The sequence below is a fragment of the Wasmannia auropunctata genome, unplaced genomic scaffold, assembly GCF_000956235.1.
Source record: "Wasmannia auropunctata unplaced genomic scaffold, wasmannia.A_1.0 LD335998.1, whole genome shotgun sequence".
NCBI lineage: Eukaryota > Metazoa > Arthropoda > Insecta > Hymenoptera > Formicidae > Wasmannia > Wasmannia auropunctata.
In genome coordinates, this window is record NW_012026892.1 from 34344 (window position 1) to 51241 (window position 16898).

General features: G+C 37.2%; 1 protein-coding gene across 2 annotated transcripts in view; it reads right to left on the reverse strand.

The window, feature by feature from the left end:
- LOC105453526 (mitotic spindle assembly checkpoint protein MAD2A) overlaps positions 1-16898 on the reverse strand; it is a 54601-nt gene that overhangs the window by 14455 nt on the left and 23248 nt on the right. Inside the window, exon 4 of one of the 2 annotated variants that reach the window (XR_974882.1) lies at positions 6020-6120. Coding sequence is in view for 1 of the 2 variants with exons in the window: in XM_011695564.1 (XP_011693866.1) it covers positions 6085-6120 (36 nt within the window). In the remaining variant the exon portion in view is untranslated. Of the gene's footprint in view, positions 1-5821; positions 6121-16898 lie in introns of those variants that run through there. The other variant, XM_011695564.1, reaches the window with a different exon arrangement.

Sequence of the window (16898 nt, forward strand, 5' to 3'; positions counted from 1 at the left end):
ACATGGAAGCGCGCCGTAAAGGCGGTTTGTGTCGCTACACTTCTCTCCGTAGTCTTCGCGAACGGGAGAACAATACCAAAGAGCCCAGGGTCTCGATCAAGGACGGGGCGCGACCACGACGATGGATTGTCCCCCTGTATAGGCGATCAGAATGATATAGAGGGTCCTCACTCCTCCTCTCGGTAAATTCTTTTCTCTTAAAGCCACGATCGACGTATATATATGTGTGACCTGAGTGGTCCAGAAGTATCGAACCTCGTCACTTGATAAGACCGCGCCGTGAAGCGACGTAGACGTGAGAAAAAAGTTCAGGGAAAAGTATAAGTTTTTGGCTTCGTAGATGACGGTCGTAATTTACAATTTCGATCCGTGAAGGCTCTCTTCTTAGGAATTAATAATCAGCTTGCAACAAAGAATGCGAGAAAACGAATGGAATGTTGAAAAGTTATTAATTATTTTCGAGAAAAACGGAGGGCCGCCTCCGTAAGTAGTTTCTACGGATCAAACTTGCATTTCGCCAAGCCGATTATCTTTCTCTTCGACCTTTTTTAACGACTTTATTATTCCACGGCTCGGTTTTATTGAAATCGCGGGTGGGCTAGGAAACTAAGCCGCGTTGCATGTTCGTCGCTGTTGGGAGACCGGCAAAATGTTCGAATAATGCAGTGAACGTTGAGAGAGGATCCTCAATCCATGAATTTTCCATCTTTCTGTTTCGAAGACACGAACAAACGCAGATAAAATATTAGTAAATATGTGCAAAATAATTGTTGGTTGGAAAAATGTCAAAGAGTTTCCAAGCACACATTCTTTCACAATATTATTAGCATAACACATTAGAATTATAATTCTAACGCCCATTAATGACATTTTAATGAAATTTAATATCTAGAGAATTAAATTTCTGACATATCAAATCACGAAAATATTTTCAATTATCATATAAATATGATTAATTGAGCATGATGATGAAATAATTAAAAATAAACCAGGTACAATAGTATCATTGTGACAACATTTCTCAATCGAAAAAAGTAAAGTCTTCACTGTGAGAATCAACGGCTTCCAACTGCGGCGACATCTTTGCAATAGCATTTCCGCAGTTTATTGAATCGCAAATTAGGCATTGCGTAGATAGAAAAATGGCGCGAAAGGAGGAGATGGAAATTTGCCAGTTAGCGAGCGAGTCGCGGAGGAGCGAGACCACAGGGCAAAAACGATTTAATGTAAAATACGATAGTGTAACGCATTAGGCTAGCTAAAAACAGAGATATAAGGTAGATAAAAGGGAGAGAAAGGGAGGGAGAGGAAAGCAAAATAAAACGGAAAGGGGGAAACTCGCGAGAGCGATGATGAAATCTCATCTCAATGTGGACAGAGACGCGGGACGGTCGGTCGAGAGGTTTTTGAGAGGTTTATAATAAAATCTGATCTCGAAAATGTTCTTCCGTCCTTGAAATGCACGATATGCGATGGAATACATTGACGGTGTATCCATTTATTTCCATTCGAATTTAAAAAAATCCTCACGAGAGGATGCCTGCGAAACGGAACGGTAATAACTAATAATATCGTGTCGATGAGACGGAGGTTGCGTCGGGCGAATTTTCGGAAAAATGTTATCAAGAGACCGGTAATGATCTCATCCGTCAGAAACCTTGGCGACGACGACCTCCCCGTGCGCGAGTGAAAACATAGTGGGTATACGGTAGAGGAGCGACGGATGCGCGCTGTGCTCCAGCAGTCTCGCGCGCGCGGGACCCTATTTATGTTTTATATTATATTATATATATATTATATATATATAAATATGTGTATAAACATTTTTAATTTATTTATTTAATTCATTAATTTTATTGATTTACGATTAAACGTCATCACCACCTCGGCAACCACCTTTGTTCTTAATCTTCTGTTGACCTTTCTGCACTCTCTTTCGTTTGCATCCCGCTTCTCACCTGACGACAACTGGATACGCCGGAAGAACGCTCGAAATCTTTCGCCTCTAATTAGTCTGATTTCTGATTCTCTAAATACAAAAGTAGAACGGAACGGGACACATAATCTCGGTAATTAAATTTTAAGGCAGAAAAACCTAGGTATCGGATGAACGCGTTTTTATGTTTCGAAATCAAAAGATATATTTTTAATCATGTAAATATTTTTAATCTTGCTTTTTCTTTTAATCTTGTAAATCGTACATCTCAAACATCACATTTTTCGTGATAATATTTATATATCATATTTTTAATAAAAAATATAATATAAGAAAATAATGTTTGCAAATGAAAAGTAAAAAAAGTAGAGATGTCTAAAATTATACGATCTAGTTTCAATATATAATTCGTTAGCCATTTTCTCTTTTAATATCCTTATTTGTAAATAAATATTTTCACAAATAAAAATCTTCATCGTATATTAGTGGCGAAAGTTTTTATCGGCTCTTCTGCTGCCTTCAAACACAGGTAGGGGCATTTTTTATTTTCTCATTCTAATTTGTTCACGTTTTAATTTGCGTTTATCATCATTTAAACATTTTAAACATTAATTTGCATATCATTTTAATTTTCTTAAATTGACTCGTCGACGCCGACGCGGAAATTTTGGACGCAAAACATACATGTCATAAGATTTCTCAACTAGTTCGTTTCGCGCACAACATTACGAGCACATTTGCATCACGGCGTCGTAATATTAATTATACGATGGGGTTTTTCTTTAACATCTGCAAATCATACTTACACGGAGGAAATGCGTAACAGCGAGTGTTACAAAGACATATATATCACAAATAAAAAACAATATATTTATGTGGGGATAATATAAATGAGAAATGAGACAAACTCTTATAGAAGAAAATAACCGAATAGTTTGAAATAAAAGCGGAAACGAATTTTACTAATGATACGTTGCTTCCGTGTCGCAAAGTATTTATGTCATATTGATCGTTCTCGTCACACATTTGCAGAAGATAAGATTTCCGTCGTGAAAAATGTTTTGGGACAGGACAGAAACTCCAAGGGAATACATGAGAGAAATTTTCATACTTGAGGCATGACTCGTTGCTTCTTTCAGCATCTTATTGCATCCCGACGAGTCGTTTTGGGACAAGTCACTCCTCGTTTCGAGGAAATAGCTCTCCGAGTATCTTCTTGCGGAAAACCGGGGAGCGATGCGTAAATACGCAAGGAGACGACATAAATTTCCAAATCGTCAAAGGATAACCATAAGAGGGTGAAAATTGATGGGAACGGAAACACGAGCGGGGAGAAAACGGCATGTACATTTATTCACGTTTAGCTGGTGATAAAGCGAAGCGACAGCTCAATTCGTAAGACGGAAAAATATGAAAAATAAAATTGTACTGTGATTGAACGAATCACAGTAAGTGTAAACTTACAAGTATATATATATATAAAAGCTCGATGAAGAAAGAAGAAAAATGGAACATAAAAAAATTAATATAATTATTCTAACGCGATCTAGATACAAGATTGACGTATTTCTAATAAAAAATTAAAAGATATAACTTAAGCAACGCTTAATTTTCAATCATTTATAATTGAAAGAAATTGAATTAAAATATGATTGAAATATTTCTTGATACGTTATTTTGGGAAAGTAGAATGATTATAAATTTAAACACAATTAATACTTTTGTAAATTTAATAATTTATAAAAATTAAATTTTTTCAGTTTTTAAAATATCCTATACTTACAATGAATAAGATGGATCAATGCAACGGTTATATCAGGACGGTTATATCCTATACTTAATTAATTACAAGCATACTGTTGATAAAAATGTGATAGAAATCCGCATCATATCGATTTTGTTATATAATTAAATTAACTATCTCGATTAGAAAGTAGATCGAAAGAAAGGGAGAAATGGAGAGAAAGTGGAGAAACACAGGCTAGGCGAGGAATAAACTATAGACGAATACACGAATATTCACTCTCAATCCTGGCGATGTATTTCGCTAGCGCGTCCCTTCATAAAAAACTCTCTCTGTATAGTCCATAAAGTTCGGACTGCCCCTACAGCGATCCTCGTAAACGCTTCTCTTAATCGAACTTCGTGCCCCGGAAGCAACTTTCTTCGGTGGGAGATGGCGAGGGAGGCCTGAGAAGGATCGTGTTATCGGTAGAAACTTATCGAAAATGCGGGCTCGTCCTACTCTAAACTTTGCTTACGCGCATTTAGTACGAATAGCTTTGATTATCAGCCGCGAAACGGAAACTTCTCGGACGTGTTACGTTATCAGACACCCTTTGCCGTGATGGAACCGACCGTGTTTAACTATAAACGAAAATACGACAGATAAATTAGACGAGATGACCACCGCGATAAATAGAATACGCGTAAATAGAAAAATACAGGATAGAAATAATAAAAACAAAATGAAATATTTAATGTACAAAATAATATCCAAATGCACTACATTTTTTGAAAAATAATGCAACATTATATATTTAAAAAGAACAGAATACAGTTAATAAACTCTTGAAAATATTCAAATATAAAAATATCTGAATTAATATTTCACTATACATATGCATTAAGTATGAAGAGGTTCATTTTGTTTTGTTTATAAAATTCTCTACAAACATTAAAGATATTACTTTTATTATATTTTGCATATTAATTAATATAATTAGTTTAACAAGCAAACAAATTATGTAGTAAAAATATTCTCAGAAACTTCAGATGACAATGCAAAATATAATGTAAATAACAAAGATAAATTAAAAATTCAAATCTAAATTTAATATAAATTTAGTTTAGTATAAAATTAATTAAAATAAATTCTTTTTGATATAAACATTAAGTTAAATACAAACGTTAACTAGAATATAACGTTAAAGAGAAACTTTATGAAAAAGATATGTATACCAGGATACTATAATGAAGATGGAAATAATTGAAGTGATAATATCACGTCATTAGAATTTCACTGCCGCTACTAAATCGAAAACGTTAATAAAAGATTAAGAATTATTTGAGGAAAATCCTTTTCATCGGGAATTTGATCATATGCACGTTAGTTTCATGCGGACGAAGCCGTCTACTCCCTCATTCTTCGCTCCTGCTACGTCCGACCAACGTATTTTTATTATGTATCCTTGGACACCCTCTACGGCGGTATCTTTTGTGCGCTACAGATTTTTATGAAAAACACACAATAACGTCCGCCCGCGGGAAGGAATAAAACGTATGAATACTATGGACGACACGTGCGCACCATATTAAAGCTGTCTGCCGCGGCAAGAAAAATAGTTTTCTGCGCGATCGCGGAGGATTTCTTCCTCAGGTCGCAACAATGAGTTTTATTAAACTAATTTGAATTCCAATGATATATACGATCAATGTGCGGAGCTTGACTGCGCGGAAGAGACGTACGTTGTACAGTGTGATCGGTACAACATAAAGAGATTCGAATTAAATATCCGAGCATGAGGATAATTATTGATGGTTATGTAAAAATCATGGGAATTTCGACAGCCATCAATTTGCGAGTGATAACAGCTCAAAATGCGTTTCAATAAGTGCTTAAAATCAACAGTAATCGATTTTGCAGAAAAGCACGATAAAAGCGGATAATAAATTGTCTCGATAATTATCGAGAAATGTCATTAATTGTGCGGCGAATAACGTTCAAAATAATGATGAGGAAAAAAAGAGGATGATTATATTTAATCGATGATAAGCGCTATTCTCTGAAATTTCCACGTAATAGAAATCCGTTTGAATTGACGCGTTTTTTAAAACATAGAAAACAAAGCGGTTCTGTTCGATAGTCGATAGTTTTACGTTGATCTCCGGTGCGATAAAAACACATTCAAGATTCGATTAACTGAAAGTTTAATAAAGACAACCATACATCAAAAACCCAAAAGTTGCCACAGGAAAAAAGCGCATTGAATTTTAATGCTTTTAAAATATTCTCCCAAAATTGCATGGGTAAAAATACACGCTTAAAAATTTTACTATCCGCTATTATAAAATTTTACTTACCGGTGTGTCCTTTGTATCGGTGATGACCAAAAATTTCCCATCATCGTTGATTGAATTATCTACTGTCATTTCGTTATAACACATTTTACTAGCTCGAGTATCTGAAAAAAATAGATATAAAACTTTTTAAAAATAGATACTATGACATTTATTTATATTGATTAATATTTGTAAAATTATTAATGTTTATTAGTACATTCTTACATATAAGTTATCATATTATGTATAATATATTCTTACTAATTAAGCATTAAATACATAACGTACATTTTTATTTGTAAAATATTTTCTAGTTTCAAAATGGGTTTATTTAATATATTTACATGTAGCACGTATTAGAATGCGAATTTTAACATACATGGAAGCTATCACACATAAAAATTTATTGAATCACAAAATTTTAAAAAGTAAATTATATATGCTACTGAATCTCAACAATATAAAAAATTCTATGCTTTAATTTATACAAAACTACAAATATTAATAATCTATAACTTATTCATATAGTGCTGCTAATAAGAATTTAAATTATTGAGAATATAAAAGAATACATAATCAAAATAATATTTGATTAATTATGTATTGCTGAAAACCATCAAAGTCCATATGGAATAATTTAGCACTGTTCTGTTCTTTATAATTTCTGCAACTCATTCGAAATTTATCCTTCGCTATCACGTGTACGTGACCATTGGTTCTCATACTCAACTGTCTACAACGGAAACTTGACATGCGAACGTGCCGGGATGAGCGTATCCTTCAGATATGTCCGACTAATTGACAGCGGATGTTGAAGGTGTGCGGAAAATGAGGCCCGATCTTTAATAGATTATTCCTAAGAGAATCTACGAGATCCAGATAACATTGAAATCGAAATTCTAATAATAAACTCTCTTAATAATTCCTTCGCCAAACTTTTGCCACATTATTTCACATGACTTGTGCACGATGGAAATAAATCATTAACGTATCAGTGAATTAAAGTAGAAATTTGAATTGATAATTGTCAATTTAATTAATGTTTTTGATGAATTAATGTTTTTTAATTATTCTCAACTCGTATATTTTGGAAGAATCACAGTGAAGAAACAATATATGTAAAAGAGAGTATAAAATACGAGAAATCAATTGGAGCGAACCAGTCAAGATGTCGGCTTACTGCCAACGATTGGTAGAAGATTATATGAAAACCTGGCTATGCCGCGAAAACTAAGTTCACTTTTATTGGAAACAGACAGTAAAGATCCTTCTTATGACACTGCTCGCCTATCGAATTTCAAATATTCCACCTGCGCCGTCCTGCCCCAACATTCTGCGCTATCGCACCCGTAAGCTCGAAGACAATTGGAAAACCCGAAATTTGCGAGTACTTAAACGTGCGAAACTTAGGAACTATACTACCAGCGAATATCGCCTCCCCCGCGTTTCCATTCAGTCTCGATTTCGCGGACTCTACATGCTGACTGTGCAAAATTCATAAGAAGTGTTCTCGAGAGCTCCGTTTGAAAGCTCGAAATTTCAAAGAGGCTATCGTTTATCAAACAACAATGGAAGAGACTTTGACGCGAGACTCTAGTTCCATATATATTATCAATCACTCAAGAAACAAAAGTCATTTTTAAAAGATATGCAAAAGTTTGATAATGAATATTATTAGAGAAAGAGAGAAAATTTTTAATAATAAGTAAATTAGTTATAAAAGTATAACATAATTGATTTAATTTTACGTATTCTTTTAAATTTACATGTTTATAACTTAATCTGCATAAAGAAATCGTAAAGTAAAAGTATTACCGCTTCTAACGTAAATCAATAAAGTAAAATGTCATTTTCAATGTATGTAATATTTGTAACTATTATTTGTAATTGTAAACATTTTGCTTCCATATAATTGCTAATTATTAATCAAATTTTCAGAAATTATTCAGAGTTTCGTTGATTTAATAGAGCCATTATTATTCGTAAATAATATTCTTGCAAATCCTCAATTGGGGCTGATTACACGGCCAATTAACATAGAATTAAAACGTCAACAATGGAACACTCGCGAGATAAAACGCACAGGGAGATTGTAACATTCGGGATTGTTAATTGTTCGTCTGTTACCGCTTTAGCGCGGTCGCCTCGCGCATCGATTCGAGTGATAATAACAACGATTATAGCAGCTATTTATCGAGATAGAAAGTATAATTCATCCGGTTTACCAACAGCGAAAATTCCGATTTCAAACAGCTGGATTTAACGGTAATATTTATGATTTCGCTCACGGCGATAATAAGTGCGCGTAAACATTTAGCAAATCGACGGACGGCAAATCGCGTCCGGCGCACCGGTTGATTTTCGATCAACTGACGCGCTGTCGCGAACGAAAACAATGCACGCCGATGGGAATTCGATCACCTGGGAATGTCGATTTCTGCTAGCGAATAATCCGACAGCCTTGTTTCCGCCTTTTGTACATGACAGTCATAATAATAATATCGGCGTCACGCAACGGGATCGGTAAAATAGCCAAAAATAATAATATCTCTGATTTAAAGTACGCCATTCGCAGCTACGTTATCGTTTATTATATTCGTGTACCAGCTGTTAGCGAAAACAATTATTTATTTCTTTGAAGAAAGCTTAATAGGTCTCTATAAAATATGGAGTTCTGCGCTTTATGCTCCGGAACGTGGCGTGCTTATTAAAACGGAACACAGCAAATACTGAAAACCATTTCCTAACAGCGATTCCATACCATTCAGCTAACAGAAACACGTCCAAAAATATTAATTTTGTTTCTACCAAATAATTTCTTAATTACGATTGTTTATCGTAGAACAATATGGCAAAATAATCAGCATAATAATATGGCACATTTAATAACTCATGATGTAATCGAGAAATAATTTTCGTATTATGTATAATACATCAATCATAAAGTTTTCATGTAATTTTAAATAGAAATACATGCAGAATTTAGAAACACTGCAAAATCTAAATAGCTGAACATTGAGAATTTTATAGGAATTGGAAGCGAATTTATTTACTCTGTCCTGGCGCGAGAAAAAGGTGAAAAAGGATTTCACGTCAGATTAAACAATTGAAATACAATAAAACAACTCCAAGATATAAATTGCTGGACAACGAAGAGCTCTCGTAATACTCCAGCTTAAATTAGAACTGACGTCAATCTGACTCGCTCCAGAGACATTTTACGCATTTCGCACACGCGATCGATATCCGGGTCGCATCGTACGACATTCCATCAATGACATTCCATCAATCTGGGATCGGGGAGAGGAGGGGAGGAGAGAGGATGGGAGGGGGGGAGGGCCCGATGAATGCCAGGCAACGAGGACTACTTCGGGGCTTGTCCCGTAGGGTGAGCCCGGCCGCCCGGTATTGTTAATCGTCACGAGCGAATAATCTGGCGGGCTCACGCCCGCGTTTGTACGTGCATTAGTCCGGCTCGTATGCAAACTGAAATCACGAGCGGTAACGACTAGGCGGCCTGCATAAATACGCGAGAGCGGCACGGTGGACTAATCAATTCCGCCGAATCACAGAGAATTTTCAATGCTCGGCACCCACCCCCCCTCGTTCAGCCCACGCCCTTCGCTACCTTGTTACGTGTATCTGCAACACGATGCGGGGAAGGCACGAAGAAGGGAAAGGGGGGGAAAGGGCAGCGAGGAGAGAAACCAGGAGAGTTTTATTGTCGGACTAATTCGGCAAAAGAGAATTGATTGCTGGCCCTCGTTCGCTCTGTCGCATCCATGCGATACATACACGAACCCAATGTTAGCTTCACCTCCCATCGTTCCCTTTGTCGATAATCGAAATTTAACAGTATCGGTGGCCAGCGAATCGCCCATTAAGAGACGTAAAAAAAAAAGAACGAACAGATGTGAAAATGTGAATGCACGGTTGCGCATTTACTCAGTTTCAGGTTAAACGAGAATGGAAAGGAATGCAAGATATATGAAAGAAAGATTACTGCAATGTGCATAATTCAAATATTTAAACAAACCATCATAATAAATATTAACAAATATTAATAGCAGAGAATTAATAGCAAACGAAAAAAAGCAAAAATTATACTCGATTATGTTTTATATATTTTGATTAAAATTAAGCAATGCATTTCATCACAAATTGTGATGAAAAGACACGATAAAAGGACAGACAGTATTTTCGTGTTAAATAAATTCTGTGCTCTCGGTAATTTATTTCCAGAGATCGATTATATCTAAGTTACCAACTAAGTTAGAGAAGAATGCCCTGAAATAAATTTTCTTCTTTAATAGAACGGATTCCTCGTGCACGGTCATAAGCAGATCCTTATTTCAAGATTTCTTCCGACGTCTTCCATCCTTATCGCTGAGGTAATCAACTTCGCGTTAAGGATACCAAGGCGTTCTCTCAAAGATACCCTTGTCTTAAAACAAAGCTCTTTATTTGTGTATTGTATGATTTATTTAACGAGCTGAGTGCCGGCACGCGATGTCGAATGGTATCTTCAGGGTGTTCCAAGAAAGTTCAAATTCGTAAAATCTATCCTCGAAATGTGGATTCAATTTTTTTTTAATAAATATTATTATTTCATTAAATTATCATTTTCGATATTTTATTGTAATCAAAAGTATTAATTATTTTATTACATCAAACTTGGTTCAAGTTAATTAGAAAATTTAATTTCTGTATTTATTTTAATTTTTAATAATCGATTAAATTCCTAATTTTCAATATTAAAAAACGCAAACAAAGATCTCAATGAAATTTCCACTAAGGAAAAAGAAATTCCGTGAAAAGGATCAAAATTCGATCATTTTTCAAGGAACTAAGTTTCTCTCTTTCAAGAGCACCCTGTATATACATGTACGTGTTTCTCATCGCGTGTAGGCTTGATTCTCATTCTACGGTCATCCATCTTTCTCGGGTCCACTCGAGAGTGAGCGACGAAGGGTGGAAGACAAGAGTGGTACTCTCGCGCAGGAAGAGGGTGAAAGAAGGAAGTGCGTGCCTCGGATTTCGTGAGACCGATCGTTCGCTCCGAGGGTCTTCATTAGCGTCTTAATTAGCGCCGAATGCCAAAGCGATCATATAAGCGAAATCGGGTTTCGGTGCGCGTATCTCAATGACGACGCGTCTCACACTCATTAAACTCGTCGGATTAATCGCACCATCGTCTGCCACTTCTACTCGTTCCACCGATCCCCTGTCCATCGTATTCGCTGTCAAATTATAGGTCCGAGTAACAAGTCCGAGTAACAAGTCGCCGGATGATGTGTCAAGGTCCGATCGATCGTATCGACATGTCGAATGCCCGCCTGCAGGGAACGATATAAATGAAAATAACGGGAATGCCCAAAAAACTGGACGGGGTCTGCACTTTAACTTTTTCATCTCCCTAAATGGAATATTCCCTCGTTACAATTAGTTTAATTTTAGAATCGCTGAATCTCCAGATTTCTCTCGCGGTGCTCAAACTCTCATATTAGGTATAATATTCCGACAAGCCGCGATCAGGATAGTGAAATTTGTGAAAGAGGATGTGCTGACGAATTCTGAATATCATTGACTTTTTTAAACTTCGCAATTAGTCCTGAGAGCGCACACGATTCTCTCGAATTTGAAAAAAAAATCTATGTTCTCTCTCTCTCTCTCTCTCTCTCTCTCTCTTTCAACTTCGAAACTTTGTACGAGAGGTGTGCGCGTGTGGTACGTAAATTTAATAATCGCATCGCTATGCTAAAGCGGACGATGATCGGATTAAAACATTACGCGAGCTTCGTTTCGCCGCGTTTTACATATTTCTCCGCGCTTTACAAAAACAAGATAAAAAAACACTGCTGACTTCATATTAACGAGCGGGGGATCGTTGTTTATTCATGCTAGCATTTCATAAATTTCGCGTCACACGGCACTAGCGCGTAAACGCATGAAAAATACGAAAACGCTTTGGTCACACTGAAATTCTCATTCGAATTATAAGTAATTTGTGATCAAATCAATTATATTTTCTTCACCCGCAGTCGCTCAATTCGGACTGCTGTCACGAGCTCGCTGAAACGTTTTAAATCGATGAAAACCTTCACAACGAAAACTACGTGACAAAGGCTATTCAACGTGTTTCGCAATATATCCGGTGCAGATAATAATCCGTCTAATGAAAGCGTTATACGCCACACGCGAGAACGATGCTGTCCATAGAGAGATTGCATCGGGCTCGAGTTTCTGTTTACAATTACGTTTGTGTTGCGAGGTTTAGATAGATCATTAAAAATTAAAAATATATAAATAGTATTGTGTCCATAGAACACATTTCTCGCAACGATGCCGCGATCTGCACGACAGATAATAAAAAACGCACAAAGAATCGTGCAAAACTAGTAAAGTTAAGCACTTAAATGGCAAGACATTTACATATATAACATAATTTTTTCAGTGAAAAAGAGAATATTTGCATTATATAATTCTTTTAATGTAACTTTGCAAAAGAAAGCCGAATTTTCTTTTAAGAGTTATTAAAAAATTACATTTCAAAATCATTATGTCGCTTCGTCTGACAATCTTAATTATCTTTTTATCCCTATTTTGCAATAAATAATGTTGCTAACTCTTCCTACAAAATAAATTCGTTCAATGTAATACGTGCAATTTTAAAAAGATTATAGAAATACGATTTTCAAACGTCGAACAGAAAATCCCGGGACGGAATCCTATCTTCAAAAACTTATGCGTGCGATATTGAAAAATTCAACCGCACGATACATTTGCATCAATCCGCCTATTCTCAAGAAAATCCCACTGATGGCGAAACGATCGTTCGGAAGGAGAAGAATGCAAGAGATGACATAAGAGAGGTGGTTGTCCATGATACTTTTTCGGACGTCGCCAAACACCGGAAAATGGACGAACAGTTTGCAGATTCTGTCGCATGTGGCACCGTAGATAAAGTTCGTATTAAATAGCGAAAAGATCGCTCGATGCGGCGAACGTTTTAAAACTGCATCGTGAATACATGAGATTTCTTACAATAAACATGAACTCACTGAACACATTGCAAGATCATCTCGTCTCTTTGACCGTCAAATCAATTTATTAATTCTTACAATATCATGTAAAAGCAAACTTAAAAATTATTGGTATCTCAGTGTTTTTAGAAAAATTTAGTTTTCAAACAAGGTTAAAAAAAAAAAGAAAATAAGAAAACAATCTAAAAAGGAAAAAAATTCAAAGAAGTGTATGAAGTACAAGCGAGCAACACCCTATATAAAAAATATGTCGCGTGTTATCGCGCGCCGTAGAAAGAATTGAATTGGAAATTCAATTTCGCGCATAGACGATCTTATCTTGGCGATGAAGGAAGAGCACGCTGAGTATTCAAAATCGGTATTCGATTTCTCGTGCTATTATTAAAAGTAAATAGTCCCCGGAAACGAACCGTCCTCTCTACAGGGAGCAAACAGCGGGAAGTTGGAGTAAGGAGAAAGAAAAACAGACGAGAGTCATCCTTCTCCGGGCGCCGCTGCCGCCGCTCGCAAATTCCGCCAGTTTCTAGGAGAGAAACTTTTCGCGAGGAGAAGAGGTCGAAGCGTCTAATAGGGAAACACGGGAAACATCGCGGATGAATACTGCCCGCCGCATTTCAAAGAACGAATATCGATTTATCGTCGAAAAGTTTCGCTCTCGGCAGCACCGCGACTGCCGGCTGTTGTTTGACTTTCAGAAAGAAAGACGCAATGGGATATGTTTCCCTCTTTCGAACCGATTGTAACTTGCCTCACGGATCGCTGACGCGACAAACTTTCGATAAAACAACGGACGGATATCACGTAATGCCCGAAGTTACCGGAAGTTACCCCGGGAGATGTCTCGCGTTATACCGTGGATAGAATAATACTATAAAGGTTTGCCTTAAAGAAACGTTTACATAAACGTTTTTATTTTCCTCGACCTGATATATCTATAACTGATTCAATGGCTGATATTCCATAACGGATTCTTTAGCGCGCTGCTATGGTTTCATCTAATACAACTATAACTTACAATTTCTAAACTTAATCGTTCTTTTAATTTGACAAAACTCAAAACAAGAACACATTTATAGCAGATACAATTATTATTAAACAGCTGTAGAATTGATTGATTTAGAAAAATGTAAGCTGCACGAGATAAAAAACGAGTTGCACAAACTTTCGCCATTGTTTTTCTATAAACAGTTAGTCTTCCGACATTTTCAATACAATTCGAGTACAGTGCTGTTACGTCGCTCAAAATTACCGGTCATAGTTCGAGAGAAGGCCTGGCACAACACAACGACGTGTCGTCCCATTCCCTGTCGACAAAGCTATCGACCTCTGTGCTCACAACTTGGAGCATCACGTGCGAGCCGTGAAATTATGCCGCGCCGCACATCATCCGTGACGATACGGACGTTCGCATAATCGAACGAGAGGACCCGCCGCGCCGCGTCCTCGCGCGTCGCCTACACCCCGCGTGGATACACCCACGCCCCGACGGATGCACCCGGCAGCGCGTAAAGCAATGCCAGTTCGGATGCAAATCTTCGTCCATTTTGCATTTTGTCATCCGTCCGGCCGGCCGGGCCGACCGAGCCGCCCGGCGCGGCGTGGCGCGGTGAGAATCAACGCCTGCTGGTGCAAGAGAGCGTTACAGCGCGATTACGCAGTGACGCTCAAGTGCATCACGGTTCACCGGGATTATTCCGGTCAATGTTATCATTATCTACGGAGATCCCAGTCTCCAACTGCGTATAATCTATATTTTTTCATGAAAAATATTCGAAAACGTAGAAAATATTTTTGCTGAATGTCGTGAGTGTATATAACGGTGAATTCTGACGCTTCGATTAAGTGCAAATATATTGTGAACTCTGGTGCTCCATTATTGTCATTGTTTATAAAATTATTTAACAACAGAGACACACGAATTCCCATCTAATTGTAAGCTGGGAATATCGGAAAATATTGGAGCTATCATTGATAAATGTCGCTAATGCAACCCGGTGCATTAATAAATTTGGTGTTCCACAATTCGCGAAATTATTCTAGTCGCAGTCACCAGTGTTGTGGAATTATGCCATCTAATAATAGAAACATGAATTCGCACTTACAATTAGATCTCACAATGTACGCAGCACTGACAACATCTAGCTGGGAACTATTAATGTGACCATACTAATATAGCAACATATAAATTAATTATGAACTTTTGACTTTAAATCAATAGTCATACTAATTTTGTTGCAAACAATCACATTTTAGATAAGACCTTTTTTTTTATTTTCGATAGAAGCTGCAGACACGATGAATTAAAATTTTGAAATTTGATATTCCTATTTATCTCTTGTAGTTTCGCGAATTCCGTTTCTTTTTTTTAGAATTTCTTTTTTTTATTTTAATACCATATTAACATATTCTAGAAAAAATATTTAGCTTCGTCCTGCGCGTGAGAGAAATTTAGCGTCTCAGCAATTCGACCTCGTCACTTGCCACGAGCGACGATCTCTCGCGTGAAATCGGCGCGCAACAGCAAATATTTTACGAGCGACGGTACGCGGAGTATCCGGCAGATAATTGCACCACGCGAAAATTAAATAGCACGAAGCCGGCGACACAGAGCAAATTCGAGCGCTCCCGCATATCTGATACGTAGTGCCGGACAATCGAGCCCCGGTACGAAAACGATGGCCGAGCGCGATGTAAATCTTGGTTCATTTTACATTATATCACCGGCCGAGAGAGAGGCGAGGTTGCTCGCAAATATTGCCGCGGTGGAGCAGCAACGGCCGGGCCGCGATAATGCGCGCAGAAACGCTCGGGCGTTTTGCCGACTTTTACGAGCGCGTGGGAAATCTGCTTTCCGCGCGCGTAATGTAATTCTGTGTGCACGCGCGGTGCATAAATACATTAAGTAATGGATATCGACAATTCGTGTATGTATAACAACCTTTTATTTTCACGCGTTACTATGCACTTTGTGTAAAAATAAATTATGCAAATGTATATTAATGTATGTAAAATGTGAAATGCGAGAATTGGTAGGATATCATATCGTTTGACGAATTTCGAATTAGATGATTGCCATGGCATCATTCAAGCATGCAATTCAACGTATCAAAGTAATGTACAACGTTTCTGTACGACGCAAAAAAGAAAAGAAAAGTAATTGAAAAGGGTGCACAGTAGATGAGAAAGAAATTAGCACACTGAAATAATGCATCCAAAAATTACGGTACTCCTTGAAAATGCGCCTCTGTGTTAAAGAGCCAGGACTATACAGAAAATGAGAAAGAAATTAGCAAACTGAAATAATGCATCCAAGAGTGCAACACTTCTTGAGAACATGCCTCCGTTAAAGAACCGGGATTAATTCTCAACTGCAAAGTACTGAACTATTCTACACGTTACTTAGTTTGACGAATGTCGAGTTAAATGATTGTCATAGCATTCAGTGTACTAAAAGAATATTAACGTTCCTGTACAATGCAGGAATAGAAGAAAAAGAAAAAGATGCGCGAAAGTTAAGAAAGAAATTAGGAAAATTGAAATAATGCATCCAAGAGTATTACAGCATTCCTCGAGACGTGCCTCCGTGTTAAAGAACCGACTAATTCCCTGGGGCTATAATTCCCAACTGCAAAGTACTGGATTCCGCTAAAACGTTCTGATACAAATAAATATTTATCTGACGATGCATTTATCACAATGTTGCACGCGTGTATTCTGGCAAATTGCTCGCCTAGTGCACTTCACTTAGCAAATCCGTCAAAGGCTTAGTACATGCAACAATGCACAACTACCGCCGCACAGTCCGAATATGGGCAACAGAGAGAAGGAGAGACAGAGAAAACGATGATAGATCCGGT